Genomic DNA, 26,783 nt, shown 5'->3' with positions numbered 1-26,783 from the left:
ACAAGAGAGAAGTCATCTTCACAACTCAATGAAAATATTACATTTTCAAAGTATGTTACAGTTTCGATATTTTTTATCCTATTCCGAATAAATAGGCTGTAAATATCGTTTATGGAAACATCAAAACGTTTATTCTATCGTGAACAAATTTACGATGAGTTATGCAAGAAATTATATCAGGGACAATCAATTTTTATTTTCGTACGTAAAATCGATCGCATTTGCGATCTCCTTTCAGTTAAAAGCTTTCCAATTTTATAACAAGCGCGATCTTCTCGAAATACTTCGAATGCCGCGCAGTCTTCCTAACTCGAAGTGTCTGGGAATATCGCAGGATATACAACATTCTAAAATTATGCCAAGATATTCCTTGGCAAATCTTTTGAATGCCGACGTTATATTGCTACCGCGTCTTCTTATAATTATATAACTATTAAAAAATTTTAATTTCTTAACAAAAAGTAGATTGAGATGATAAATAAATTTTTATAGGACAAGACACGATAAGGAAATATCAAGAGTAACTAATTAATTAAAATAATTAATACCCAAGAAAGTAGCAAGTTATTAAGTGCAGTACCTTGTATAGTTAAGACTCCTTGTAGTTCCTTTATGCATCCGCCCTAAAATACATTCTCGACGACGGTGTTCGTCCTTATTGAACATGGCGACGCGTATTCCATGCGAAACTTTGACCGTTCGGTTCGTTGTAACGCACGAACGATTTCCGATTTCCTCTGCAGATTATCGGACTCGGTGGGTCCAGTCTGCCCCCAAAAGCTGCCGGACATCGCAAACGAGCAGGAAGCGCTCGAGCGAATGCCTAAGGGAAGACTAGAGTATCTGAAGAGATTGCTGCCTCATCTGCGTAACCAGAGCGAGGATTGCCTCTATCTGAACATCTACGCACCTGCCATGGGTGAGTGAACGTATAAACCCCCTAGCGATTCAATCGCACGAGCAACTTTGTATACGTCACGCGCGATTACGTCGGTATCTCTTGCCATAAATAAAAATCTCGAATATCTAAATTTCAGTGAAATATGTTTACTAAATTTTTAATAAATAGCGCGCGAATGTCATAGAAAGCTCGTACTCGTGATTTGTTAGAAGAAAAAGAATCCATGATTCTTATAGCGAAATATTCTCTTCATATTTACAAGTTTATTTAATTATTGAAATTAATATTTCAATGGTTAATTAAATCTCTTTATCTCAAAGCCAAAAAGTAACGTACACATCTAATCCTTCAAAAGACGGATTAGATGTGTACCGAGCTTAAAATATGTATTAGACGTCCCTTTTTCAGTATATTGAGACGTTATCGAACTGTGTTGAAAGGAAGTGTAGTCAAACTGATCGATCAAGTATCGAAACTTCTTTATACGCCGAGCATACGTTCTCTGCTCTTCAAAATCACAACCAGAGACGATGCCGTCGACACTATCTCTGGGAAAGAACTTTGTAACGCCATTCTGCAGGATTGCATTCACTTTTATGACGTATAAAATTCAAAGTTTCTCCAGATTTTTGCAAATATTTGTCAAAACAAAATGAGAAATTTTTAGTTTGGATTTAATTAAGAACACTTGTATAGTAAAGCCAAAAACTTGTATAGTAAAGCGAGATTATAAGTTGTAATCTCTAATTGTAAATATACGTAGCCAAAAAATGGAGAACAAAACAATTGATCTTTTATTCTCTTTTATCGTCAAAAAGTTCAACAATTATTAATTAACAGTTTTTAGCAAGTAACATTGTTCAAAATGGCTCCTTTAGCGAATAAATTATTTTGGCGCGTGAATATACATAATGAGTCCAATCCGTCAACTCGGTCGAAAAAAACGGAATTTTAGATGGGCATTAGCAGATGAAGTAATCCTTACTGGTCGTCGGACTAGCAGCGTTGAACGAATGGCGCGGAAATCTATAAGTGGTTGGAGGTAAAACGGAAGGGCGGGAAATGCGGGAAAAGCCCGAGGCAGGAAAAGCCGCTCTCGGCAAGGCAGGACGTTTTGTTCGTTACAGAGTGTCCCGATTAAAAAACGATTTTTAAGATGATTCACTGGCGGTCCAAATTGAATCGCTAATCTAAGTTTGAGGCAACTTTTCGCGGAGTTGGGGAAGGCCTTGTGAATTATGGCGGCCGGGAATAGATGTCATTGACCTCCGCGCGATCCCAATATAGCGGTGGCTCGCGCGCGGATGGTCTGAAACTGAACTTACCCCGGGATTGTGCAGGTTATTGAGCTGGACCAACATCTCGCCATGAAGACGCGCGGAACATTTCAAATAGCTCGGAGATTAGAGCTTACGTGGCGTGTAATTACCAAAGTAATGATTGACGTGATTGAAAAATCTCTTTTATAAAGGAAGCGTTTCAAACCTCTCTGCCGTTCTTCTTTTATCTGAGATTTTTTGTTACCTTTGTGAATCTCATTATCTTTAGTTTTAATCTTTTTTCTCTATTACACGCACACACACACATGCGCGCGCGTCACACATCTAAATGTATCATATCTACATACGCCTCTTCGCGTATAAAAGATATTTTCTTAGGATAAAGAGGGTGGTCACATTTGCCGTTCAATTTCCGGCTCTGAGATGTTGAGACGCGTGAAGCAGCTTGCGAGCGCGGGGGAAAAACGAAATTTTCTATTTCGCTCGAGAAAATTCAATGATATACGATTATTGAAACACCATTCACTCTGGCCGACACATACGCGGAGACATAAAAAGGTTCCTTCAAGCCGAGGAAAAGACCGAAGGAGAAAGTTTGGCGAGAGATATAAGGGCGGCGAAAGAGCTTAGGTGACGGCAATAAAAAGGGTTGAAGATGAAGAGGCACAACAGCAAAGAAATATATTGCGCGTACCTGCCACGGTGTTCGACGCCGCCTCCGTGGCTAGAAACTGAAGAGAATGACACGGAGAGATTTATCAAATATTTCTCATTTTTCTGACGCGCGCGCCACTGACACGTGGCACGAAATTGCTTGTTGAAATCTCTGCGCCATTACGAACTGTGTGAAACTTTCGCGAGGTATGAACTCTAATAGATCTGTAAATCTTTCACAGTCTTTGTCGTTTGAAATTGAAGATGTTGCTAGAATTTCTTAGTAAGTTTAGGTCCTTACTTATAATGTCGAATAGTATAGGAATATTTCATGGATTCAAAAACTTGTCTTGTAAATACAAACTAATTTTGTTCTTTACTAGAACTTTAATGAACTTGACTGGTATTCGCGATTTCGTTATACATTGGATCTAGGATCTTTGCGGTTAAACTTTTTTTATTTATAACATACAAAGCCAAGTCTTTTCTACAAAATCTACAATTGTGACAAATCTAATAAGAATCTTAACCCCCATCATTTGTTATTACTTAAAATTTAGTAGCACAACTTACGATATTGAGTCGATAACAAATCAGATTTCCGCTTGATAACAGTTTGCAAAGTAATAACTACTAACTTGAAATCTTGCACCGCATTCTCACTATTGAGTCCCGGAAAGTACGATTTTCAGACAAGCCTCAGAAAGGGATACGTTTCCTTCGACGCAGTATTGTCTCTCGGATTCTTACGTAATGGAAATTTCTATCGAAAGTTTGGATCCGGTTAATGCACGTTGTCGGCACTTCTTCTCCCTCTGATTTGGAGAAGGGGAAAGTTTCCGTTTCTCGGTAGACTCGCAATTACACGGCCGCCTGCACTCACAATTCCGGCGACGATAGGTAAAGCCCAGTATCGAACGTATGGCGGAAGCGGAAGCGGAAGCGGAAGAAGAAGAAGGCGACGAGTTTTCGAGGCGCGAACTAATAATCGAATCCACCAAGTTCGCGGAATTTGTTTCAACTCTCAGAATACTTTGGAATAAGGATCCCCGTCTCTTGGTGATTCACGAGTCGCCAGCAAAAGAATGCCTCCTCCATCCTCCTTTTAGGCGAAAGTACCGCTCGGGAAATGATTTGTTCGTCTCGCACGAAAGATAAAGCGCCTTGCTTCCCAAGTTCGTTGGGATTCATAGCTTCAAGTGCGATTTTTAAAAATATCGATATAACTCACATAATTTGTGCAATCTATTGCCACAAGATAGTAATTTACAAAGAACAAGAAGAGGAAATTTCCTTAATAGTATAGTAAATGTGCATAATTTGAAGGAATGAAAAATTAAAGAACCGATTCGAGAATCGAGGCGCATTCTGAAAATAATTTTTAAGATATTTCACGGCACATTTACGGAAATAACTTTAGGACATTATACCCGCGTTAGCTTGCGACGGAGCGACAGGAAATTTAATGTGGCAAGCCGAGGGAAATCGCACGATCCTTGCACATCCTTCCCCCTTTTCATGAAAGAGAACGTCACGAGTGCAGAGCGCATTCGCTCAACTTCCGGCTCGAAAAGGCATTACTAATAGCTCTCGTCGCTGTGATTAATGGCACTGGAGTGCTGCTCCGTTTAGTCGTTTTATTAATTACGCCGGATAACGAAGGTCACCGTCTCTGCACGAGACTGTCATTTATTATGCACGACGCGACGTCGCGATTGGGCAACCAAGTATGCTTATATCGGTAAGCATACGTATGCGAACAATGCGATAATTATAGAACTTGAGACTTACAAAGACTCGAGAATCTCTCTGAGATCAATAATTAATAACGAGTAATCACAGGTGTAAATCTTGAGCAGAATTGCAGAGAAATTCTGTAAATTAGTAACATTAATCGTACTCTGAGAATAGCTGAGAATAGCTGAAATTATTATATATTCTCAAGTATTTTATGTTAAAACATTAAAACGTTACCTTTACGTAATAAAGGTAAACGAAACCTTTTCTAATATGAAGCTGCCATGTTCAATTTTACATTGGAGAGATTAAAATGTCTGTTTCGAAAGGTCTTCTTTGCCATCTGCTCATCTCGAAAGGGCAGTGTGAGAAAGAATACCTGGGACCATTCTTCTGAAACTCTGGACTGTTTCGCGATACAATTTTAAAGTCGACATTCTCGTCTCGCTTCGCTGCATAATTCAGCAAGTTCCGCGAACAGGAGACAGCAAGATAAAGCGGGGGATCGATTCGCTGCTGATTTAATTATCTTTTAATGAAAGCCGAGATTCCCCGGACCGTTGTAATTTTACATCGTCCACGAACTGCGCAAATGCGGAATATAAATGGTAATTAAGGCTTGCCAGATGGACCATGCTGCCGCGTTATTCCGGCTGATATAACCAAAATACACCGCGGCTAAGTGAGGTCTGACAGACTTGTTAACTTCGCTGAATTTATTGCCGCTTTCTGTCTTCAAACTGCTTGTCGTCTTCTCGTCTCCTTACTATGTGTTAGTGTCCAGCTAGTGTCGATTCCCTTTCGATCTTGCAATCACCTAAAACACATTTTTATATAATTTTACTTCAAACGCAGTTTATACAGTTTTACATAATTTTGGTTTAATTAATAATTTAGCACCAACTAAACTGCGTAAGCCTTGTGACGAGATATATTTTAATTTTCAAAATTGAAAGAAATGAAAGAAGTTAAAAGTGGTAACACATAAAGTAAGAAACGAGCACTGAATTAAAAATATTAATCTATATCTCGTATTAAAATTGTAATTTTTTATGACATTCTCCTTAATGAGATTATCTCTGAGCACGTCAATAATAAATAAAAAGCTTAATCTATTTACTACAATCTAATTATTTTTTTTTTTTTTGTTTCGGTTAGATCATTTGTATAACAAGAAATTTACTGGAAAATTAATAACTTCTTGCGATTGTAAAGTTTCAAGAACGAGATCTGAAAGATCTGAGGTTCCTTTCTCGACAATTTAGATATAGGTAGATGATGTAGTATTTAAAGATGAAGAACGAAACGAGCAATATATCCGCAAGTGACGCGCTGAAGCAAAACTATTTTAATTGAACGAAGTGAAACTACTTTAATTAAGGGGAACAATTCTCTGTTGGGAAGGTGAATTTTCCCTCGACGCCGAAATGGAAAGACAACTACATTTCTCGCAGACATTGTTGCTATTGCCAGACATTCGAGTTGCCGCGTATCATTGGGTGAACCTTGTGCGAGTAAGGGGAGTTTCCGCGAATGATTTTGCGCAAATTAACGGCAGCTAATGGGCGTAATGGCATCCTTTCATACGCGAAGGATCACATCCTCACGCCACTGAAGTAATCAATTATCCGTGGAGTTATCGATAGCGTCCGTTTAGTGACCTCTGCATTGCTTGTAGTATAGATCAAGCTCGTTTCATATTTATTTCGTAGCTTATCATTTACGTCATAAAATTCGATTATTTAAAGAAGAAAAATATCGTGAATCTGGGATATACATCACTTCTTTTATTAATGAGAAATTGATCCATCGTTTGTCTTTAACACAGATCTTATTCTTGTTTGGAATAAGGTATTACATAATTAAATACTTAAATAGTTACCAGTGCAATGTTATACAATTCTTTTATCAGACTATTTTTTTAAAAATATTGAAAGATTTTCAAGAGATATTGGAGAAAAGAAATCTATTTTTACTTTGTCCTTCAAATTGCTTACGACGACTTGGTGATATTAAATCAATCAATTATACTGGCCAAAGAAAGCGTTGAACTTTTAAAGAATAGAGAACAATTTTGAAAAACAAATTTCTTCCTTCAACATTTAAATAATTAGTTGAAAGAAGTTCCGCTAAACTGATAGTACATTATTTAATTGGCGACTATTCGAGTATTGTATAATCCTATTTGAAACGAAGATAAAATCTATATTCTATAGTCTAAATACAAATGATAAATTTATCTCTTTCTAATAAAAAGAAGTAGTTTATTTCCTAGGTTTATATTATTTTGTCCATTTCAGTAGTTTTAAAGATCCAATAAAGTGAAACGCTCTATTATCTGAGCACGTATACCCTCTGATTGGTTAGCTCACTAAACTCAGCCAACTACGAATATAACTGCCATATAACGTGGATGTAAGAGTATTACATTTATCTATATAGTAGTTATATGTAGTAGTTATATTCGTATTTACTGGGAACGTTTCTACTTAAAAGTTACTATAATGTCAATGTAGCAGCGTTAGAACATTTATGTTCCATTACACTCAGTTTAATTGAGAGATATGTGAAATATTCTGTTTCCTCGTTTCTCAATTTGTGACAAAATTTAATATTTTCAGAATTTAAATTTCGAGATGCCGTTATTCTTTTAATCGATGCATTGTATGGAATCGTAGTTACCGCATTCTCATAATGATTCAATTAACGGAGATTGCGATCAACTAGAAGCGCGCAAACATATTTCCGGCGCAGTCGTGGCAGCGTAATCGGACTTGTCACTACTAGCAACATCGATTCTGTCCTTCGTTGCTAAGCAATAATTCTCTGCTATCGCTCGCGACCTCTCGAGCAGAACACTAATTCGTCTCTTCCACCCTTCCGACCCCTCATCCCTTCTGCACTTCCGGATTTCAATTTCCACCGTATCTGCCATCATGCACATGATCCGATCAAACCAGACGATTTCCATCGTCAACGTAATGCAAGTTGACGATGGAAGTAATTTACAAATAATGAGCAAAGATAAAGAAAGAAATACTTTAATTCTTTTAATCATTTAATCTTTTTGGAGAAGAAACATTTTAAGGAATAGTAAAGAAGAATTGTTACTTATAAAGGAGTTTGAGAAAAGTATTGAGTTCGAGAAAAGAATATCGTTCTATCTTCGTTTTCTAATTCTCTCTGACAAAAATTCATCTTCTAATGGAATAAATTAATTAGGTTAGGTTATCTTAAATTGAATACTTTTTTTTTCTTCTATACTCTTTATTTCTCAGCTACTAAACTTCCTTTGTACGCATATTCGTACATGTTTAAGTTTCACGAAACTAATAGCACGTTTCTTACCTAGTACTAGTAATTACTTGCGAATTTGGAGATCGACTTCTTGTCCAGCATGTTCTAATCGTTTTCTTAATGAAACCTTCTTAATAATTCCGCCTGAAACTGAAAGGAGCGCAGGTGCAATCATTTACCTTGTAATAGCAAACATAATTCACGCGAAACGTCACGTGGTCGCTGAGCGTTCGCGACGCGCCGCGCCGCACCGTCGTCTTCTCGGAAGGTCCTTCAACTCGGTCCTTCAGCTCTCTCTCCTCTTTACCGGAGTAACCCGAGCAATGTGCATGAGCTTCGCGTGGATTAATCAAGAATAATTAAATTTTACCGGACGGGACGCCACGGCACAAAAATTAATTTAGAGTTTTTCAAACTCCTCGAGAAGAACGCTCCTTCGATCTTGATTTTTTCGCTTTAAGAAAAATAGCGGTAGGTCAGAGCCTTCCCCATTTTACCGCAGGACTAAAGCTCTGCGTAGTTATTGTTTCCACCGATAATTAAATTTCTTTCGACCAACAAATCATGAAGCATCTTAAACCTAACTCGTTTATCCGATAACCACGCAATTTCTTTCTTCCAAAGGTTAAAGATTATAAAAGATTCCGTTATATTTTTGCTTATCAGAATCTAGATTGACGTTGAGATTTTTCATATAATGGAAGAATAATTGGAAAAAAGAAAACAGCTTTCTAAGCTTTCTAAACGCTTAAATAAACCAAACATATGACATTACAGATAAATTTTATTTTATTTTTATAAAATTTAATTAATTAAAAGAAATATCAAAGTCTTACATCAGTTTTGCACCATAAAATTAATTTATAAAATTTCTCTGAATATTGAGTTCTTGCCACATAATTAATGAACACGCAAGTTTTTTTATTTGATTCTTCCCTTTGATACGGGCTTCCCGTACTGCAAATTCGATGTGCATTACGAAATTTACGACCGATGGATTTCCGCGGCATGCCACATTCGTCGACGATTTCATCATATTAATTATGACGCAAATTTTCCATTGTTATTTATTAATAATGCATATTGGCTGTGGCGCGCGAGTGCGCGTTTTCGGACGAACTGTTGCTTCGCATATAGTTATTAATTACACGCGCAGTTATTAATTACACCAACGTCGAATATTAAAATTCTGATTAAAGTGCCGATTACCTGCTGCACATGTCGCCAAATAAAAGCCCCCAGATAATAACGCTGGTGAATCGCGACACACATACAATGAACATCGAATAACTGTAACGAGAACAAATTATATCTCACGCATATGACATCAACCGTTTAGACTTTTGTCATATTGCCAATTTTTGTTGAAAAAACGAAATATTTGCAATAAAATTTGTATAATATAACATTTTTATTATTATAAATATTAAGCAAAGCTGCTCATAAAATGAGTAATAATAAGTCCTAACAAATTGTAGTATTTTTTTCCTTTTAACTTTAAATTCTTTTCCTGGCAAGATCCTTTTCAAGGAAGATAAATTTGAATAGTGTTTCCAATTACTTTATTTTCAGTGATCCATAACATACTCTTGCGTGGAATTGATGATACCCTTACGTTGAGTTTACCTATTGTTCGGCGCACAAAGCGCTTTCCAACGATTTCACTTAAAGTGCCTGGGCATAAGGATTTTCTTTTAGATGGTGGACGCTGCGAATTATCAAATAAATATTTCCACGACTTCCTCTTCGCGCGAAAGTCCAAGCACGTACGCGCTAGTGAAAAGCATGCTGACTCCCTCGCATTAGCTTCCGCACATATCCGACGGAAAGTGCAATGTCAGTTTCTGCTTCCGGATTTAACTGTTTGAATGCCTATCAAAAAGTCTATAATGCTTTGAACCATCGAACAGATTTTGCTCGTAATTAAAAAAATTTTTTTTAATAAAAAGAAGAGTGCCTTTCAAGCAATTTTTAAAAAGCAGACTATCGATCACACACGCACAAATCGGACAAAATAACTTTAAGCTATATTTCATTAAAGTAGATTAAATCTAACCAACAATTAGTTTTGATTAATATCAACTTTGAATAAAACAGTTGTTATTATTTAAAATTGATGCGATAAGCTCGAAAGCTAATTTGCGTTCTTTGAAAGTTTGTGATGAATCGATAAAGCAGACATTAACTTTCGAAGATTAAGTGACTTCTAAAAAATGCATAGACTTCTTGAAAAACAGGGACGCCTGCTCACATGGCGCGGTAGATACCGTAATTCCGCGGAAGCATTATATCGTCGTCTCAAGCGCTTCCGTTTGATTGATCGACGAGCAAACCACAGTCGGCGTTGGTGCCGGAGTGATCGATCGCCCTCGTCTTCGACACAATCGCGAATCCCCGCGGGTCGTTTCCCCCCTTGCCCGATAAATCGCTTCGCCGAGTAATTCGCGTATAAAACTGCCGTGCAATTACGATTAGGTGGTTGTATTTCCTTAGTCCACTGTACTGTACCGTAAATCACGAATCTTCCAGATAACAGTGAACCAATCTAAAATCGAGTTTGAAAATCGATGGCTCTCTGATAAAACACGTTATTTTTACATCGGATTGAATTATTTTGCTTTCTCTTCGAAAACTGGACCTGGTCATTTTGGACGCAAACTCTAAGAACTCGCGTACGTACTCGCCTGTACGCGCTGGTCCTGCGTTTGACTGTGAAATATGGTGCGGCGCCACACCTACTCGCAGACGGGGCAAGTATTGTCCTGGCGGCGTGTCTCGCGACTTTTCACGCGCCGCTTTGGCTGCGAGGAAGGATTTCCACTTTCCGGGAGATCGGGAGGACAATTGACGACAGTATTTACACAAGTGCACGATTTGTATGATCTACACTCGTCTGCTTCCCGCAAATACGGGCTCGAGGGGATCCGCAACGTGGGCCAAAACTTTCTCACCGATTCAGTTAAGTGCTCAAAACAGTTGCCAACACCGACCACCCGTCCGCCCTCAACCCCTCAACCCCTTAAGATCGGCTTGGAAGGACGTAAAAAGGCGGGGCAGTGAGTGGGCGAGGAGCGAGGATTGGGAAACCCCTAACCCTCATTCTTCCTGGAAAAGTAGTAGCGAAGTAGACGAAAGCTTTCGCGATCTTTCACCGTAATCATTGTGTCCATTGATATACAAACGTATATTGTATGTAAGTAACAACAAGATGTGCTGTTTTCTTGGACGAATGCAAGTTCTTCGATTGAGTCTCTTTTATTGAACGAAGGAATTGTCCACCATATGCGCGAGGGAATAACTTCGATTTCATGTCAGATGCAGGATTTTTCTTCCTTTGTTGTGTGCACGTATAAAGGGACGACACTTCCATTTTGAAGCAATTCCCCGAGAAAATGCTCGCCCTTGAATTCTCGAAAGTTGATAAAACTCAGTTGCCAGGTATTCCAAAAGAACCCATTTGTTTGACGAGAATCGTCAGAAATAAAAAAGATGCAACGTTATTTTATTAGAAATATAAATATTTCCACGTGGATCATTCTACGTAGAAATTATTGTACGATATGGAATATTAAAAAAAAGAGTCTTAATGAAAGCTATTATGCAATAGCAATCTTTTTTTTTTTACTATTTCGTTCAGCTGGATTTCATCATCACTTGACTCACATAGATATAATTGCAAAGTGTTGGCGCTGTGTGTCGAAACCGGAACGAGATCGAGATGTAAATAAAGCGATAACTTTCACAGCTCCCATGACTGCCTATAGTATCTTTGATACCAAAACGTACTCCTTTTTGGCACCGGTCCAAAATGCATAAGACTCGGAATCGCGTGTTGAGCCATCAATCGAAATTCGATATATCCTTCTACCTGCAGGCGCTTATGTCAATATCACACGCATCGTGTCTGTTTTTCGGTGACAAATCGGAAATCGATCAAATATTGAAATTACTTTTCCGCCGCTTTACTTGAAAGGAACGCAAAAGAAGGGGCTCGCTACTCCGAATTCCTATTACACACTTATTAAAACTGCTCGGTTAAAAAAAATATATATATTTGAGAAGAATACTTAAGAAGAGTACATTATAAGTTATAAAAAATTCTTATTAAAAATTACATGAATGTTCAAAAATAATTTGTCAATTATCAATATATTATTATCTTTTCAAAACTGCAAATAAAATTATTATAGCTGAAAAAAAACATTAAGATTCTTCTATTACATTTAAAATTTTGTCATTCTTGGTAATGAAAAAATCATTAATCTTATATTTTAAGAAATTGAATTTTGAATGGAATATACTATTTAATCTTTATAACTATTAGAGAATTTAATCTTTATAACTATTAGAGAATTATTAATTGAAAGAGCATAATATAGTTTCTTGAAAGGAACAAAATAATCTTTATACAAGAAAGTAAATTTTTCAAGTTCCCTTTATCGGAAAAAAAATGTAACAATATTTTGTGCTGCAAGATCGATAGTATTCGTAGTACAGTAATGCAAGTTCAGTTCCATTAAATAAATATATTTGGATTTTAAAGTAAATGAAATTAAAAAAAAATGTACTAGTTTTGTTGATATTTATTTCATTCCTGTGCGATTCGATATCATAATATCGGTTGTCGGAATTTTGGAGAGAATTTCTAGTATCCTGGATATTTTTTCAAACGAAGTAGATGAAAATATAATATTACGAGAAATAGAAGCTAGCAGAGTAGAAAGGGCAGAAAAGTCGCAAAGTTATGAAGACGGCGTGAAAGCGATTTTATTACGCGAAGACGGCCACAACATTGCGAACTTTGTGTCTCGTTCACGCCTGCTCGACAAAATTCTTCGTACGTATACATCGCCATGCATGTACGACGCAAGGTGGGCGGGGGATCACCTTATTGTAACGCTATGTATCTTGCTCCGTCGACAGTTTACAAACCCTTACGCAGAGAGGAGAAATTCCAGGCTTACCGTCACACTGATACGCAACCGTTCTCTTGCTGGTAGGCGAAAAAAAGAATGAAAAGAAGAGGGCTGAAAGTACAAAAGTGAGCAAACATGCTTCATGGAAGGCGAAGGGTGAAGTCGCTGGTGAATCCACGTTCTTCCACCTGATCTCAGCCAATCGACACTTAATATTTTCCATCATTTTTAATTACACGTGCAAACAACTTGGACGTGGCAGCGAAACCGCCGTACTCATTGAGCAAAAATATTTTTAATCTTTGGAAAGAAAAGAAAAATTTGTTAAGTCGAGCAAACATCGAGATAATTGTTTATCGATTCGCGAGAAAGCTGAACATATTATAAATCCAACGGAACAGAAATGTGGATTCGAAAAATTATTCCTAATTTTCTAAATTTGTAAATTTCTAAATAACATTTTCTATTTTTTGAGCTTTGTACACTTTAGCTTTGTCATGATATTATTGAGCCTTTAAAGACTCAAATATTAATATACCTGTAAGTACAGATTAGGAAACAAGCACACCTTGGTGTCATCCTCTCAAACCAGTTTCCATCACACGCTTGAATCTAAATTGAATGGTGGAGCGAAAGCTCACCACGTCGTCGATTTGAATTGAAGTAATCTTGCCGAGTCATCAAATTCATTTTTATCACTCACAAAGAAACCATCCGAGGATCCTCTTTCCTCGAAGAAACTGTAGCTTAATCTAATGCAACGTCTGCACGATTTTATTTATACAACGCAGCCGTAAGGGAAATGCCGGATGAAAATTGTAAAGAGAAGGAAGTATACACAATCTTCATTTCATATTAATGAATTTTTGTTTTGAAAATTTGCGGTGAAGAAACGAGCGCCGATGTTGTTGCAAGATGGTATGTCAGAATCGGGTGATGGTAATGTATAGCGCTCGGATGTACGACAATGTAATCGACTCTCTTGAGGATAACCTCGTTATCCGACGCAGGAAGTCGCATCTAGGAAACAGTATTCTTCTACACTCCAATTCTCCGCTGCCGGATTTCCTTGCACGCTTCCCAGGATGCGCAAATGGACTTTTAAATTGTCTGCCGGCGAGTGAAAAATACGCGATGCAAGATGGCAAATCGTCATACGATCGTCCTACAAGATAATTGGTTTAAGTAATCAGTAAGATGCCAGATCACATACCAAAGATAATAAGTAGAAATCAAAAGATTATGTCGGGATAATTAAGTAACTTAATTGAAGCTAATCAATAAGAAAAAGAATTTCATTGGAATTCTTTTCAACCTGACGATTGAAATATCAAGTTTCTAGTATTGTATTTTAAAATTGTTTATTATTTTGTTAAAAGAATGCTCGGACCTATGCAAATAGCTTATAATACAGTTTTAAAAAGGAAAACTATTCTTGAACGGCTCAATGGCTGCATTATTTATCCTATCGTTTCTCTCGTTACAAACTAATCAGAATGATTAAATGGAATTAGCGAAGAATAGTGGATTACTGTCAGGTTGCAACTCTACTCATGTATTCTCGGAAGGATCACGTCATAATCATCCTGCGAACCGTGCGCCAGGACAGTGATACGTTATGGCATACGCCTCGAGATAGATTCGTTCGCAATGAAAGCTCGTAGGCAAGTCCGAGATTTAGTAAAGCAATTTAATAGATCGGATCGAATGGTGCAAGTGACGGTGGGCGATAGATTTTAATTGAATTATCGATGAGGTCTCGACGCACGTTAACGGAATAACCGAGAACTGCAAGTCGGAGAACATTCTTGCTGAAATATCGATGCGAGTGCGACTTTCCGAATGCAAAATAAGAGAATTGTGTCACGTGTATTGAACCTTCCAATTGAAGCAAAATATTTGCCAATGTCTGAATAATGCAAAACTGTAAAGATGCACCTGTCTTCTTTTTTGTATTCGCATCTATGTTTCTCTTCTTATTTGAATTTATACCCTTTTTATTTCTTCGGGAGAGAACATCGCTGTGCCTCCTTTGAATCAAATCCATTTTCTTTTAAATTTAATTAAAAGAATTTAAGTATATCCAAAAATTGAGGCTCAAAAAGTAAGAATTTAAGCACTTGTAGTATCCAGAGATTTATTTCATGACCAATTAAAAAAATGCTTAAGAATAAGAAATATCTTTATATTAGCTTGACAAAAATCGTCTTTGTAAACTCGTAAGATTGACAAATGTTTAAATGTCTGAACTCTTCCGAAATTGTACAATTGATTCCGCACAGATTTGGGAAGTAAATTTCCCTTACTAGCAGGGATTCGTACAGTATCTTAGAAAGAAAGCTCCCAGGAGAGGATGCCGACTCGAGGATACGTTAGCGTCCTATAAATTGTCAGAAAATTTATAGTGCTTGGTGATGTCATGCCCGGTGGTTTTGTTAGGGGCACTTGCAATCCCTGACTAGTACAAGCATCTAGCTTCGAATTTACTACCACCAGTCTAAAGAACAAATAAAATCCGGTTATTTTTGAACACTTATTTCGTTATTCCATTTTTCCATTTTCTTTCGTTAGTTTAAAAATCATAGCAATGAGAAATCTAAAACTTCAGCGCTCTGATCGACATGAAACAAAGAGTTTCAAAATGTTTTCTGATTTTAAGATAATGAATAGAATATTTGAATGAATACGGTTTTAACTTTAATCTAACTTCGATTGGCCTACGGAACAATCTGGAATGTTTCCATGCTCAGTGTCATGCTCAGTTTTTGAATTCAAGGATCAAGCCCGTGGCAGTTTTACGATGGACGATAATTCGCCGAGCATGTGCTGAGGATGGGGGAAAAAAGGCAAATACGTCGGCGATTCGCTCAAAGCAATTTAAATTCCGCACGGATTCTCTCTCTTCTCTTCTTTTCTCTTAGGAAGCCGATCTATTCACTTCGTCCTTTTCAACTCCTGTGTTTTTTTTTCTTCTTGTACCGATGCAACGAACCACCGAAGTCGTCAAACGCGAGACTACGCTATGGTTCCTGAGCCTCGAAAGTAGATCCGAGCGAGTTTTTCGTGAAATCGAATGCCAATACTATTCGCGGCGCAGGGAATTTTAAGCAACTGCTGGAAAGTTCTCACGTACTGCTGCAACGAAGAAAGGAAGGAAGAAGCAAGATGGGAGTTTCCTTTAATTCCTTTTAATTCGAAACATTTGATGCTCCTAGAATCTTTAAGTTTTTTTTTTATTTTTTTTCAAATACACGTACCTTATTTTTGCCTCTTGTCATAAAAATTCTGTGCGCGCGCGCGAAACTAGTCAAATTATATAAATGTATTACTACTTACTTGAACCATCGCATTCTTTTGAAGTACAGTTGTACTTTATTTAGTCGGCTCACAGTTCTCTTGTAAAATAATTTTAAATGTTTGAAATTATTTTAAATACATTTTATCGCGTATCGAAATTTTTTCATCCGCATTTTAATCTCATGCTAGAATAATTTACATCTTATAGTTTGAAAATATTTTACTTCGTGCCTAAATAATGTCACATTGCTACAATGTTAATCTATCATTATTTCTAAATATGAATTTAGAAAGATAAAACTAATTCTATTTTAGTTCAAATCCCTGCTTATCACATTTCATTTCAATTCAGTTTTGCTTCAGGGGAATTAAAAAAATTTTTTTTACTCTAGACATGGATCGAAATTTTACAAAGTACATACGTATATATTTCTATTCCGGATCTGAATCGGAATTGAATCAGAAACGATTGCCAAGCCTCGTTCAGAATAAACATCCTTAATTCTCTCATTTCATTCAACATCGACTGCGCGAATGAATAAAAGAAAAAAGAAATAACGGACGTGAAAAATGTAGACGTGAAAAAGAAAATTATATAATGAGAAATTAAAATTATAATTTTCACACTTAGAAAGGTATCGTTGGTACTTTAGGGCGGTACGCGCGATAAAGCTGTCGTCTCTGCTTTAAAGTTTCACTGTCGTCGTATCTTTCTTAATTATGAAGTATGAGATCGCGTCGTAAAACACACAAAGTGAGTAAAATTCACGGTTCATCTGCTATGTAAAGACGACTGGCCATATATGTGGTACGTCGTACTGCCATAGCTTTATCTTTGAGGACAGTTGCCGCACATTTTAACGTGCCTCCTTTCCCGATGTCCGCAATAAAGCTTTTCCTCCAGTAATCTGAAACCTCTATGACATGGCTGACGATATTGGTGCACCGGGAAACTTGCTAGATATAAAGTAAAGGCTATCCAATGACGTGGGATTATTCCCTCTTTTCAGCGCGGTAGCTTCAACTATTCCTCTTATAAGTCTGCAATTGGATATATACAATATTTTTAATTAAAGGGATAGTATAAAAATTGTCACTTTTTATTATAGAAGTTGCGTGATGTAAATCATATCTTCATTCAACCACAGAGATAGTATTCAAGCACGTTCGATTGTACCATAAATACGTCCACCGTATTAACGTATAACGATTGCTCGCAATCTCGGAAATGAACGCGAGGCAAAAAAAAAACAAAAAAAAAGAAACGCAATTCGTCGAAGAGGGAAAACGGCAAGGGAACGAATATTTATTTGTTATTTAACCGGCGCTCGAAATACGTTGATTAATATCGCGCTATTAAATTATTACTTCGACGATAGTCGATATGCAATATCGCGGGTCAATGAATATGAAATCCCTTTGCAAGAATAATTAGCAAGATTACGTCACCGACGGCGTTTTTGCAACTGCATTGTTTTGCGATGATATGTGACGACAAGCTTTTGCCTTATCAAAAAATAATCCATTAATTTCAGCCTCTACGTAGCGTTTATTAGTTCACAACATTTTTCAGTTTACAATAGAATGTGTCAACCCTTACATAGATGGTATCGTATTTTATAAAAAAAAGAAATATAACTCTTTACGTTAAAATATGAGGTAGGTTTTTTCAACTTTTCTTTGGGAGTATATAATACGACAGTATTTTACGTCACAAGAATAAGTTTTATTGAGAAACATCGAAATGGAGACATTAATGGACCATCCAGATTTGACATTCGAAATTCAGGAACCATTTATCGTACGATTTGATGCTCTTTGTAGTTTTCCATTTCTCGCGAGAAAAGAAAAGCTCAAGTTTTTTAACACATATTGGAGTTCGATTTCATCTGCCATTCTTTAAGATCAAATACTTGGTTGACTTAGCCAAGTTTTCGAGGACATGTCTGCCGCTCTCCTGCGAATGTAATTGGATAGATCCATCGACGAAGTTCGTGTAACAACGTGTCGAGGAACACTCGAGTCGCCGCTCTCGAGTGTCGACCGTGCTGCGATCCGTGCGGAAAGTATCGGATTTCAATTATGATAAGTGTGCGGTTAGAATGTTCACCGCGTATCATATGGAGCCAGCGAAGGGGACTTTCAGTCAGCTATATGCGAACGGAGAATATACGCACCCTTATCGATAGCAATTAAATGCGATTTTATATCTTTCATTCATTTGTCCAAGAGTCAATCGTAATCTCTCTAAAGCTAACTTCTCCACGAAATAAGATTTATATTGTACGAGTCTAATTAATGGCTTAATTTACCTACTGATCCTATTAAAAACTACATATTTCAATTCCAACTTTATTTATTTGTCAAGTAATGATTTAATTTTTGTTTTATGAAATGCTTGACACAAAGAATCACATTTTTAAATAAATAAATAAATAAGGAATTTTATCAATTGTAAATTATGTGCAATTATATTCTGAAGTATATTTTCAGTATATCTTTACTTGCGTATACGCTATTTATTATTTAACAAAATAAATATCTTGAGAAATTTTTTACGTAAAGAATTTATATATCTAGAATATCAGATTCACAAGATCAAAGCGTAGTTAAACTTGTACACGTTGTGGGTTCGTTATTACATCATTTTTCTTCATAAAACTACCAAAACTACCAACGACCAAGAGTCAAGTCGACGTAGCAGTTTCTCCATAAGTTTTTTTACAATTTAGAAATCGAAAGACCAGTCCGGTTGGCAGGATTCTTGAGAAACAGGAACCGGCCGAGCGAATTCCGCGGCCGGCTAGATGCATTATTCTTCTTGCTCGAAATGGCGTTCGCGCTCTGTTTGGGATTCCATTCCGTGCAATTTGGACGAGCGCGGTAGCGTAGAAACTTAATAACGCCCGACAACGACGCCAAAGTGCTGGGAAAGGGACGACGACGCGGGCGAGGATGGTAAATGCGGCGAAGAGAACGACGAGGGTCGACCCGGCCGCTGAAGCTTAGTATGAAAAATGTCTGGATGATCCCCGCGAACGGAGAAAAATTATATCTTGAGTTGTTCGTCGCCGTCGGCGTCGCCGGCATCGCCGTCGTCGTGTTGCTTCGTAGATGAGAACGAAAAATAGATTGTATTACGGGACGACGAGCCTTTTCTCGCGAGCGGGCTTCGGATGGTAGAAAAAGTGCCAGGGTTCTGCTTGAGAAAAATACTCTCGTTTGAGAGTCTTCTGCTGAAGATTTTTTTCTATTTTTAGTTTAGACGTCGCAACTTTTTTTCTTGACGCTTCGCTATTTTTATCTTGGACATTGTCATATTCTTACTTGATTCTTTTTTTACTTTCAGTTTGAACGTTACATATTCCCTTGGCACTTTCTATTTCTACATTGAATTGCGATGTCTACGCTACTTTCGGCTATTTACGAATACGTTAACAAATTTGGACGCTTCAATTTCTAAGATTCCGGATATGTGAAATATTTCTTGTTTCTCCCTTGTTTCTCCTCTTGATATATAATATTTCTCTTTACTTTAAACGTTTATTTCGCTTAAAAGCGAATGGTTGGTTCGAAGACTCGTTACCTTTCTTCAATGATTTTCACGCCTGCCGTGACGCTAATTACATCGGACGTCAACTTTGCAATGCCGATAAAGTGCCAGTAAAAATATTCAAAGTGTATCGAATTACAGCGTAAATTTTCTCAACGCGTCATTTTATTTCCATAATAAGGAATATTCCGACTCTGGCAATTTTGCACAAAGGATCGCTGCAGTCGCATTCTACAAGGCTACTAACGTAAAACTTTTTATAGACATTTACTGTACATTATCTCAATTTTGAGCGCCTAAAACAACCGCAGAATGGCCAAAACAAATTATTCATTCGTTAAACGACTCTATTTCGCGATGGGAAGTAATTTTGATTCAAACAAAGATTTTATCACGTACGTCCAATTTCTCGTCAAATCTATTGACTTCGGAATCGATGCATAATTAAATTAACAAGGCCTTAGCCAATCCACAATTTTAAACGAAAATCAACTGAGATGAAATTACATTTCACAATGCCTGCATAATATTCGCATTAACGATAGCAAAGCCAGAGAATGAGAAATGTGAAGGGACATATGCAAATCAAGGAAGGATAGTTCGTTATGGAAAGGCGTTAGAAAATATGCATGGAAATCCGAATAAAAATTCGCACCCCAATATTATGCACCGCTTTCGGCAGCGATTCGGATCCGCGATGACCGTCTGTCGAGGATCGCTTATTGCGAAATTATACGGCTATCTCGGCGTCGTGAGCAAAACTATAATTTTACTATTATACTATCGTGCAGTCGTAGTAATATTGCTCGGGAATATGATGTATATTTTGAGGTATAGTGCTCGTAGATTGAGTTGAAAGGAGTGGAAAAATTGTAGAGAAGCCCGAGGCCAGTGGTCATACAGAATAGATCGTCAAAAACTTATAACTCCATCAGGATTTGGCAGAGCATTCTCTTCTTTATATTGTAAATCGCTGACAATATTATAATAATTATTTGTAATATTAATTTGTTGTGCAAAATGGTTTGCGTCGAAAGCATCGTGTATATTGCAAGGAAGAAAATGCGGTAATGAAGATAATGAGTAAATTTTTCTTCTTTTTGCTCTTATTAATTTTGGGCTCGCAATTTCTCTGTATAATCTTAGAAAATGGCATGTCTTAGATAACCTTTGCTATAGTTAGTTAATCACTATTGTGCCAAAGTTTGTGAATATAATCTCCCTTATAAGACGCCCACGTAGGATAGATTGGCTCAACTGAGCCGGGATTAGTGATTATTAAATTTAACCTTTTTGAATTGGCATGTGTTAAGCTATTACGAATACAATATTTTATATAGATATTTATATTTTTTCTTTTTTTTTCGTAGAAACTGTGGATCGAAAAGAAAAAAGAGAGATGAAGAGAAATAAAATTTCGCCTGATATTTTAAAAGTTGATAGAGCAGTAAAAATGCATAAATTTGTATATCTGATAAACCACTTTAGAATTTATTATCGTCGATACTATAAGAAAATTCCATCTATGGCAATCAACCTCAAGAATGGAATTATTGTAATTATCACGTTTTCACAATTTTATTTAAATTTTAAATAATTTTCTTGTACAATGATATATTTGAAAACTAGTAAAAAAAAGTAAAAAGTATTCACACTCGCAATATTTTCATTCCTTCTTGTTAGAAAATTATAATGAATTGTATATATTTGTACTTGTTAATAAATAGGTAAATAGTGTTTCTTTCATTAAAATAAGATTTAAAAAAATATTCTCTCTACGAATCCTTTTTACATTCACTGCAAATGTATTATAATGTAAATAATTTCTAAAAATTTTTTATTTACTCTCTTCAAAAAATTATCATTCAAAAAACTGTGACAACCGCAGTCTCAGTCTCCCTACTCACAAAAAAACTTATCGTTAAATATGTATTTATTCAATGTTTAATCACATTTTAAATTTTAATTTGAATTGTTTGTAATTTTTTCATAAAATAATGCATGCTTAAATGCTATAAATGTTGCATTCGTAAAAGCTTCATTATATATTTCTATGTATTTTGTTCCGCTTCAATTTTATTTACTCTTTCTAAAGTTAGATCTTAGTTTTCTGAATTCTCGCTAAAACATTCGTTTTTCTGTTTTTTTTTATTACTGTGACATGGATCACCCTGATTTGAAGAAAAATCCTAGTTGAAAGTCCTAGTTGTTTCTGGAAGGAACAGAAAGTTTTGATACGAACAAAAGATACTAAGAATGGGTTGGTTCTGACAATGCCGACTGCTGAACGAAAAGCCGAACCTGCGAAAGAGATATCAAATACGCTCGATTGGCTGTCACGCCCGATAAGACCATGCCACATTGAATTTGGATGGTTGTCGTCAACCTTTCGACCCAGCCATTTTAGCGAACGTTTTCGGGCTTTTTGAATTTCGTTATTCTGTTATTCTGTTTCTATATGTTTCTTTATTCTCTATCTACTACGAACATTGTTATGGATGTTCAAGTTGCCAATTTTATTACAACAAAAAAAAAGAACTGACTTGACGTAGTGTAAAAAATATTTGAAAGCTTGTAGAATGTACTGCTAACCAGATTTCAAACAATCAGAATGTCACGTAGACTACATATTGTTTATAAAATAATATTTAGTCTAGAAACTAATCATAAACATGAAAATTATATTTGTATATTTAAAATAAAATAAACGGACGCGTGTTTGAATAAACCCTTCAATTATCTTTTTACGATAACATCCGTGTCATGACGTGGCGACGAGGCGTGTTATTGATGATGGATTGAAAATTTTCGATTGATGGTGAGCAGCGTTTCATTAAAAGCACGGGCAAAATCAGCGATCTAATAATGTCCGTCCCAATTTTGTCGCAGCATTGTTGCCGACGTCGTTTCCGCGAGTTGCGACGAGACGGCTCTTTCTGCGATCGATCGACACGTTCGTCCCGACGCCGATGGAACGCGGCGACGCCGGCCGCGCATTGAAACGCGCGTCACCATAGCGCGTCGATAACAAACGGTCCACCTGCGTGTGTGGCCCATAAGCGTTAACAGGGTCCTCATTCAAGCGCGAAAGATAATGTTTCATCGGCAACTAATGATAACCACGTTTTATGAAATAACTATTCCGCGTTCGCACCTCGCTACCTAATGGGAGTTTTATGCACCGATGAACGCTCGAAAACCGTTTATGCTATTTTTCTAGTTAAAATGCTACCGCGAACGCTGTAGTTCATGTAATTTAATTTATGCATAATGACTAAACATGAGCTTTAATAAGCAGGCCTAAGAAAAAGAATGGAAAAAGAAAGTAATACGGGAGGGAGGAATGCAATCCTAATATATAACTTAATACGTAATGTAATTTATCCCAGTTAATAAAATAGGCAAGTTAAATATATGTAAAAACAAACTATTATTATAGACAAATCAGGGCAAAAGAAATAAAGGGGTATTCTATTCCAGCGCGAAAAAGTTTACTTATTTTTGAGAATTTATGTAAAAAAATTTTTTGTGCACACATAACACAACATTTTTTTATTCTTTTAATACTTGTATATATTTATTTAAAAAAATATATATTTCTTTTTTATTATGGCTAAATAATTATTAGCCTTTATGTTGCGTAAATTTAAAACTAAACATATTTTTTTTAATTAATTGACATAATTTTTTAAACATTTAGCCATATCAAAGATTGTAGATATTTACTAATGTGTTCAAGTAGTGTAAAGAAGAATAGTGCAGCAGTTTTCCCTAAAAAAAATAGGTTCAAAGAATAAGTCTTACTTTTCACTCTCTAGTCTAGAATACTTCCTTAAAAGGGAAATAGATTTTTAAAAAAAATTCTAATGTAATACTGTTGAATTATTAATATCAAAGAATTTAACGAGTTTAATGTATTGGATGCTTTATCTTCTCAAATCAACATCTTTGAATCAATTAGATCATCGATTCTCCAGAGTTTATTATTATCTTTTATATACTTAGCTATTTGATCTTGCGAGTATAGAATTTTTTTATATTTAGTATCTTGTAACTTGTACTTCCTTTTTTTTATAACACAAGAATAATAAGTTAGAAGAACTTCCTTATAATTAAGTATTTTTACTCTTTTGAATGAAACAATAATTTCACCTTTAATACGCATTTAATAATATACAAATAAGTTAGAAAATATTGTTAAAAAGATACGTTTAGCTCAAAATTTGAGTATAAAATCCAGGTAGACAGACTAGTAATCGTTGATATAACGAACGCATCGTATAATAAAAGGATGCTGCTACAATTTACGCCTCAATGATGTGTTGGGGCGGGTGTTCTAAGAAAATACGCTCGTGCGAAAATGCAGCTGAAATATACAGACGCTCTTCATGGTAAAGTAAAGACGCGTTTATTTTACATTATGGCTACAGACACGATAAACAAATTTTCTTGATGCTAGTAATTGGCGTCAATTTTTCCTGGAAATACACTTGACAGTGCTTGTCAGTATTCTGCATTTACTAGTCTATAGATCCTATATTATATTTATTTCAATATTTTATCTTTATCCTTTTTATTTATTATCTTATCTAAACGGGAAGAACGATTTTGCTAAAATATCGAAAGAGATAGCTAAATACAAATTTGAAAAAATAATTTTGGTGGACCATTCAAATATAAGTACACAAGATGATGAGCAAAATTACAAAGAGTTTAGATATTTTAACTGATTTGAGTATTTTACATAATGCATTTGATGGCGCAACAAAATTATTTTTAGATCTATATGTAGTCAAATTTGAAACAGTTTAGCAAAATGATTCTTTTCGTAAATATCTGTCCATATGATAAGTACTTTTTATTAATTTTTTCCTACATTTCTCTTTGTTTAAATCATCTCTTTCAGTTCTTTACATTCCAACATTTCACTTCAAATTCTGATTCTCTTTGATATGTTGTCACATTAAAAGAAGTGAGAAGCGAAAAAATAATTTTATATAAGAGAGTTAACTATTTTTTTAATAGTTTCAAGTTTATTAATGAGAAAACTAATAATTTCGTGGCACATTCAATTACTCGAGGGTGTTCGCCCATCTACGTAAACACCAAGTAATCGTCACGGATCCCTATCTAATGGCCGCCAAAGTTCGTCTTTGATTTGACTTAGCGACTGTCACGGCGCAATTAAATGCTTGGGGTTCCGTTTCAGAGACGATAAATCGATACTTAACGGCTTGTCTATCTGCTTCCACTTCACCGCCGAATTAGCCGACATGTTCTCCCAAAGGGAAAGACACGTGTATGTTCCGTACACAGTTTTCAATTACGGTTTTCGCAAAGCCGTCCTCTGCTCAACTCATGCGAACATCTTCTCAGTTCACAAGTCTTTATAGAAAGAGAGAGAGAGAGAGAGAGAGAGAGAGAGAGAGAGACCAAACTTAAAATTGAACAGAATTAAAAACTGCTGAAAACTTTGCACAATTTATGAAATAAGTAAGTTTTCCAAGACTTGGACACATTTAGCCTTTTAATTTATAGCATTAAATATTTTTATTCAACTAAATAATATACCATTGCTCATTTATTTATTTAATCTGTTGATTAAAAATCGTGCTTTTAAAGTATGCAAATTATCCAAATATTAACAAATTTTGCTCAATGTAAGATTATTAGCCAACACAATACATCGTTATCATCGCCTAACAAGATGTTCTGTTTACAATAGGAAATTCCCCGTAATTTATATATTAAAATTTGTCATTGTCATTAACTGACAAATAGCATACCGACTGACAATTGCGAATAATCATTGTTCTGTTGAATCAGGTCTTATCAGCGAATACAGGTGCCACGTTCAGACACGTGACTGGTAGCGAGCGAGCGATTACTCACAAATGATCGCCGTCTGTGATCACGGTCGGTAATTAACTGCATAATGGCACGAAGTGACGGTAGCTCGTTGTCAATTAGTGTCTATTGTTCACAGTCCAATGATGGCAGCTAATTGGATGTCTCGGGTTTTAACGTGTGCTCTATACGATGCTATTAGTATTTTCAGTTGACCTCTCATATTATCCCTACGAATGATCGCGGTTTCTCAAATCTCTATCCTGTTCAAAATTTTGTTTTTACATACGAGAAGATGTCAGACCGCTCATATTTTGAAAATTTGAAAGTTGAGCTGAATTTTCTCTTAGTTTGCACAATTTCTCTTTTGTGATCGTATCTTTGGAATAGTAGTAGCTGGTAACTGCAGCTCTTTTGAATGCCTTCCGAACAACTCGCGTTATTAATTGAACACACACTTTTATGTTAATAACACGGTAGAATGCACCTGCATCGTATTCATTCTCGTGCTTGTCGCAGCTAATAATGCATTACGATTGAATAAATGCATGAGAGTCCACGGAGCTCATCACTACAAAGTGACTACGCGCAGGAGAGGGCAGCGCAAAGATAGAGAAAGGAAAAAAGAAAAAGCTGTCTGCCAAACTGCGGCTATCTCTCTCCTCTCTAGGGAGTGGAGCTCCATTCCGGAAATTGGCCAAAAATCAAACCGAGTCGTCGACGTGAACGGGGACGTTGCCGGTGTAGATCCTGGCCGACGTGGAATCCAACAAATCTGCAGTTTAACGTCGGGATTGGCACGGTCGAGCGAGCCCAAAGAAGGGGAAGAAAACCCCAACGACTCGACGGAACAAAAGAATTCGTCCAACTACGTGTACCTTAGCCGTATCATGGAATAGACTTTCTCAACTTGCTGAAACTCGCTTAATAGTTTAACAGAAGAATCTAAATGATATTAACCATAGTTAGAGAGCAAGTTTCTCAGACATTAGTACAAGTTAACGCAGAGAGAATGCATTATAATTAATTCTGTGTTTTAGACGCGAAATTAGAAGGTAAAGGTTTATGAGACAAGTAAATATAAATAAATGTCGCCTTTTCACACATATATTCCCCTTAATTTATTCTCTCTGTAATACGTTTAAAAAGTTATTATAAACTTCTTTTGACGTTTTATCGATATCTTTCGTCTATTGGCGATTCAAGATGCATCGTGTCTTCGACTTTCTATCCAGCAGATAGAATTTGACGAGAAGTTTGATACTACGAGCTATAAGCGAGGGAGGGATAGAATAAGGGTG

General features: G+C 36.3%; 1 protein-coding gene and 1 long non-coding RNA gene across 5 annotated transcripts in view; one reads left to right on the top strand and one right to left on the bottom strand.

The window, feature by feature from the left end:
• LOC105199582 (neuroligin-4, Y-linked) overlaps positions 1–26,783 on the top strand; it is a 203,649-nt gene that overhangs the window by 58,882 nt on the left and 117,984 nt on the right. For all 4 annotated transcript variants that reach the window (XM_039456699.1, XM_026137036.2, XM_039456698.1 and 1 more), the window contains one exon: positions 744–919. In XM_039456699.1, coding sequence (XP_039312633.1) covers positions 744–919 — 176 coding nt within the window. The remainder of the gene's footprint in view (positions 1–743; positions 920–26,783) is intronic.
• LOC120359389 overlaps positions 4,904–26,783 on the bottom strand; it is a 197,216-nt gene continuing 175,336 nt past the window's right edge. Inside the window, exon 3 of the long non-coding RNA XR_005576161.1 lies at positions 4,904–5,389. This is a non-coding gene — a long non-coding RNA (uncharacterized LOC120359389). The remainder of the gene's footprint in view (positions 5,390–26,783) is intronic.

The sequence above is a fragment of the Solenopsis invicta genome, chromosome 13 (assembly GCF_016802725.1).
Source record: "Solenopsis invicta isolate M01_SB chromosome 13, UNIL_Sinv_3.0, whole genome shotgun sequence".
Taxonomy (NCBI): domain Eukaryota; kingdom Metazoa; phylum Arthropoda; class Insecta; order Hymenoptera; family Formicidae; genus Solenopsis; species Solenopsis invicta.
This window is presented reverse-complemented; position numbering and strand designations above follow the sequence as displayed.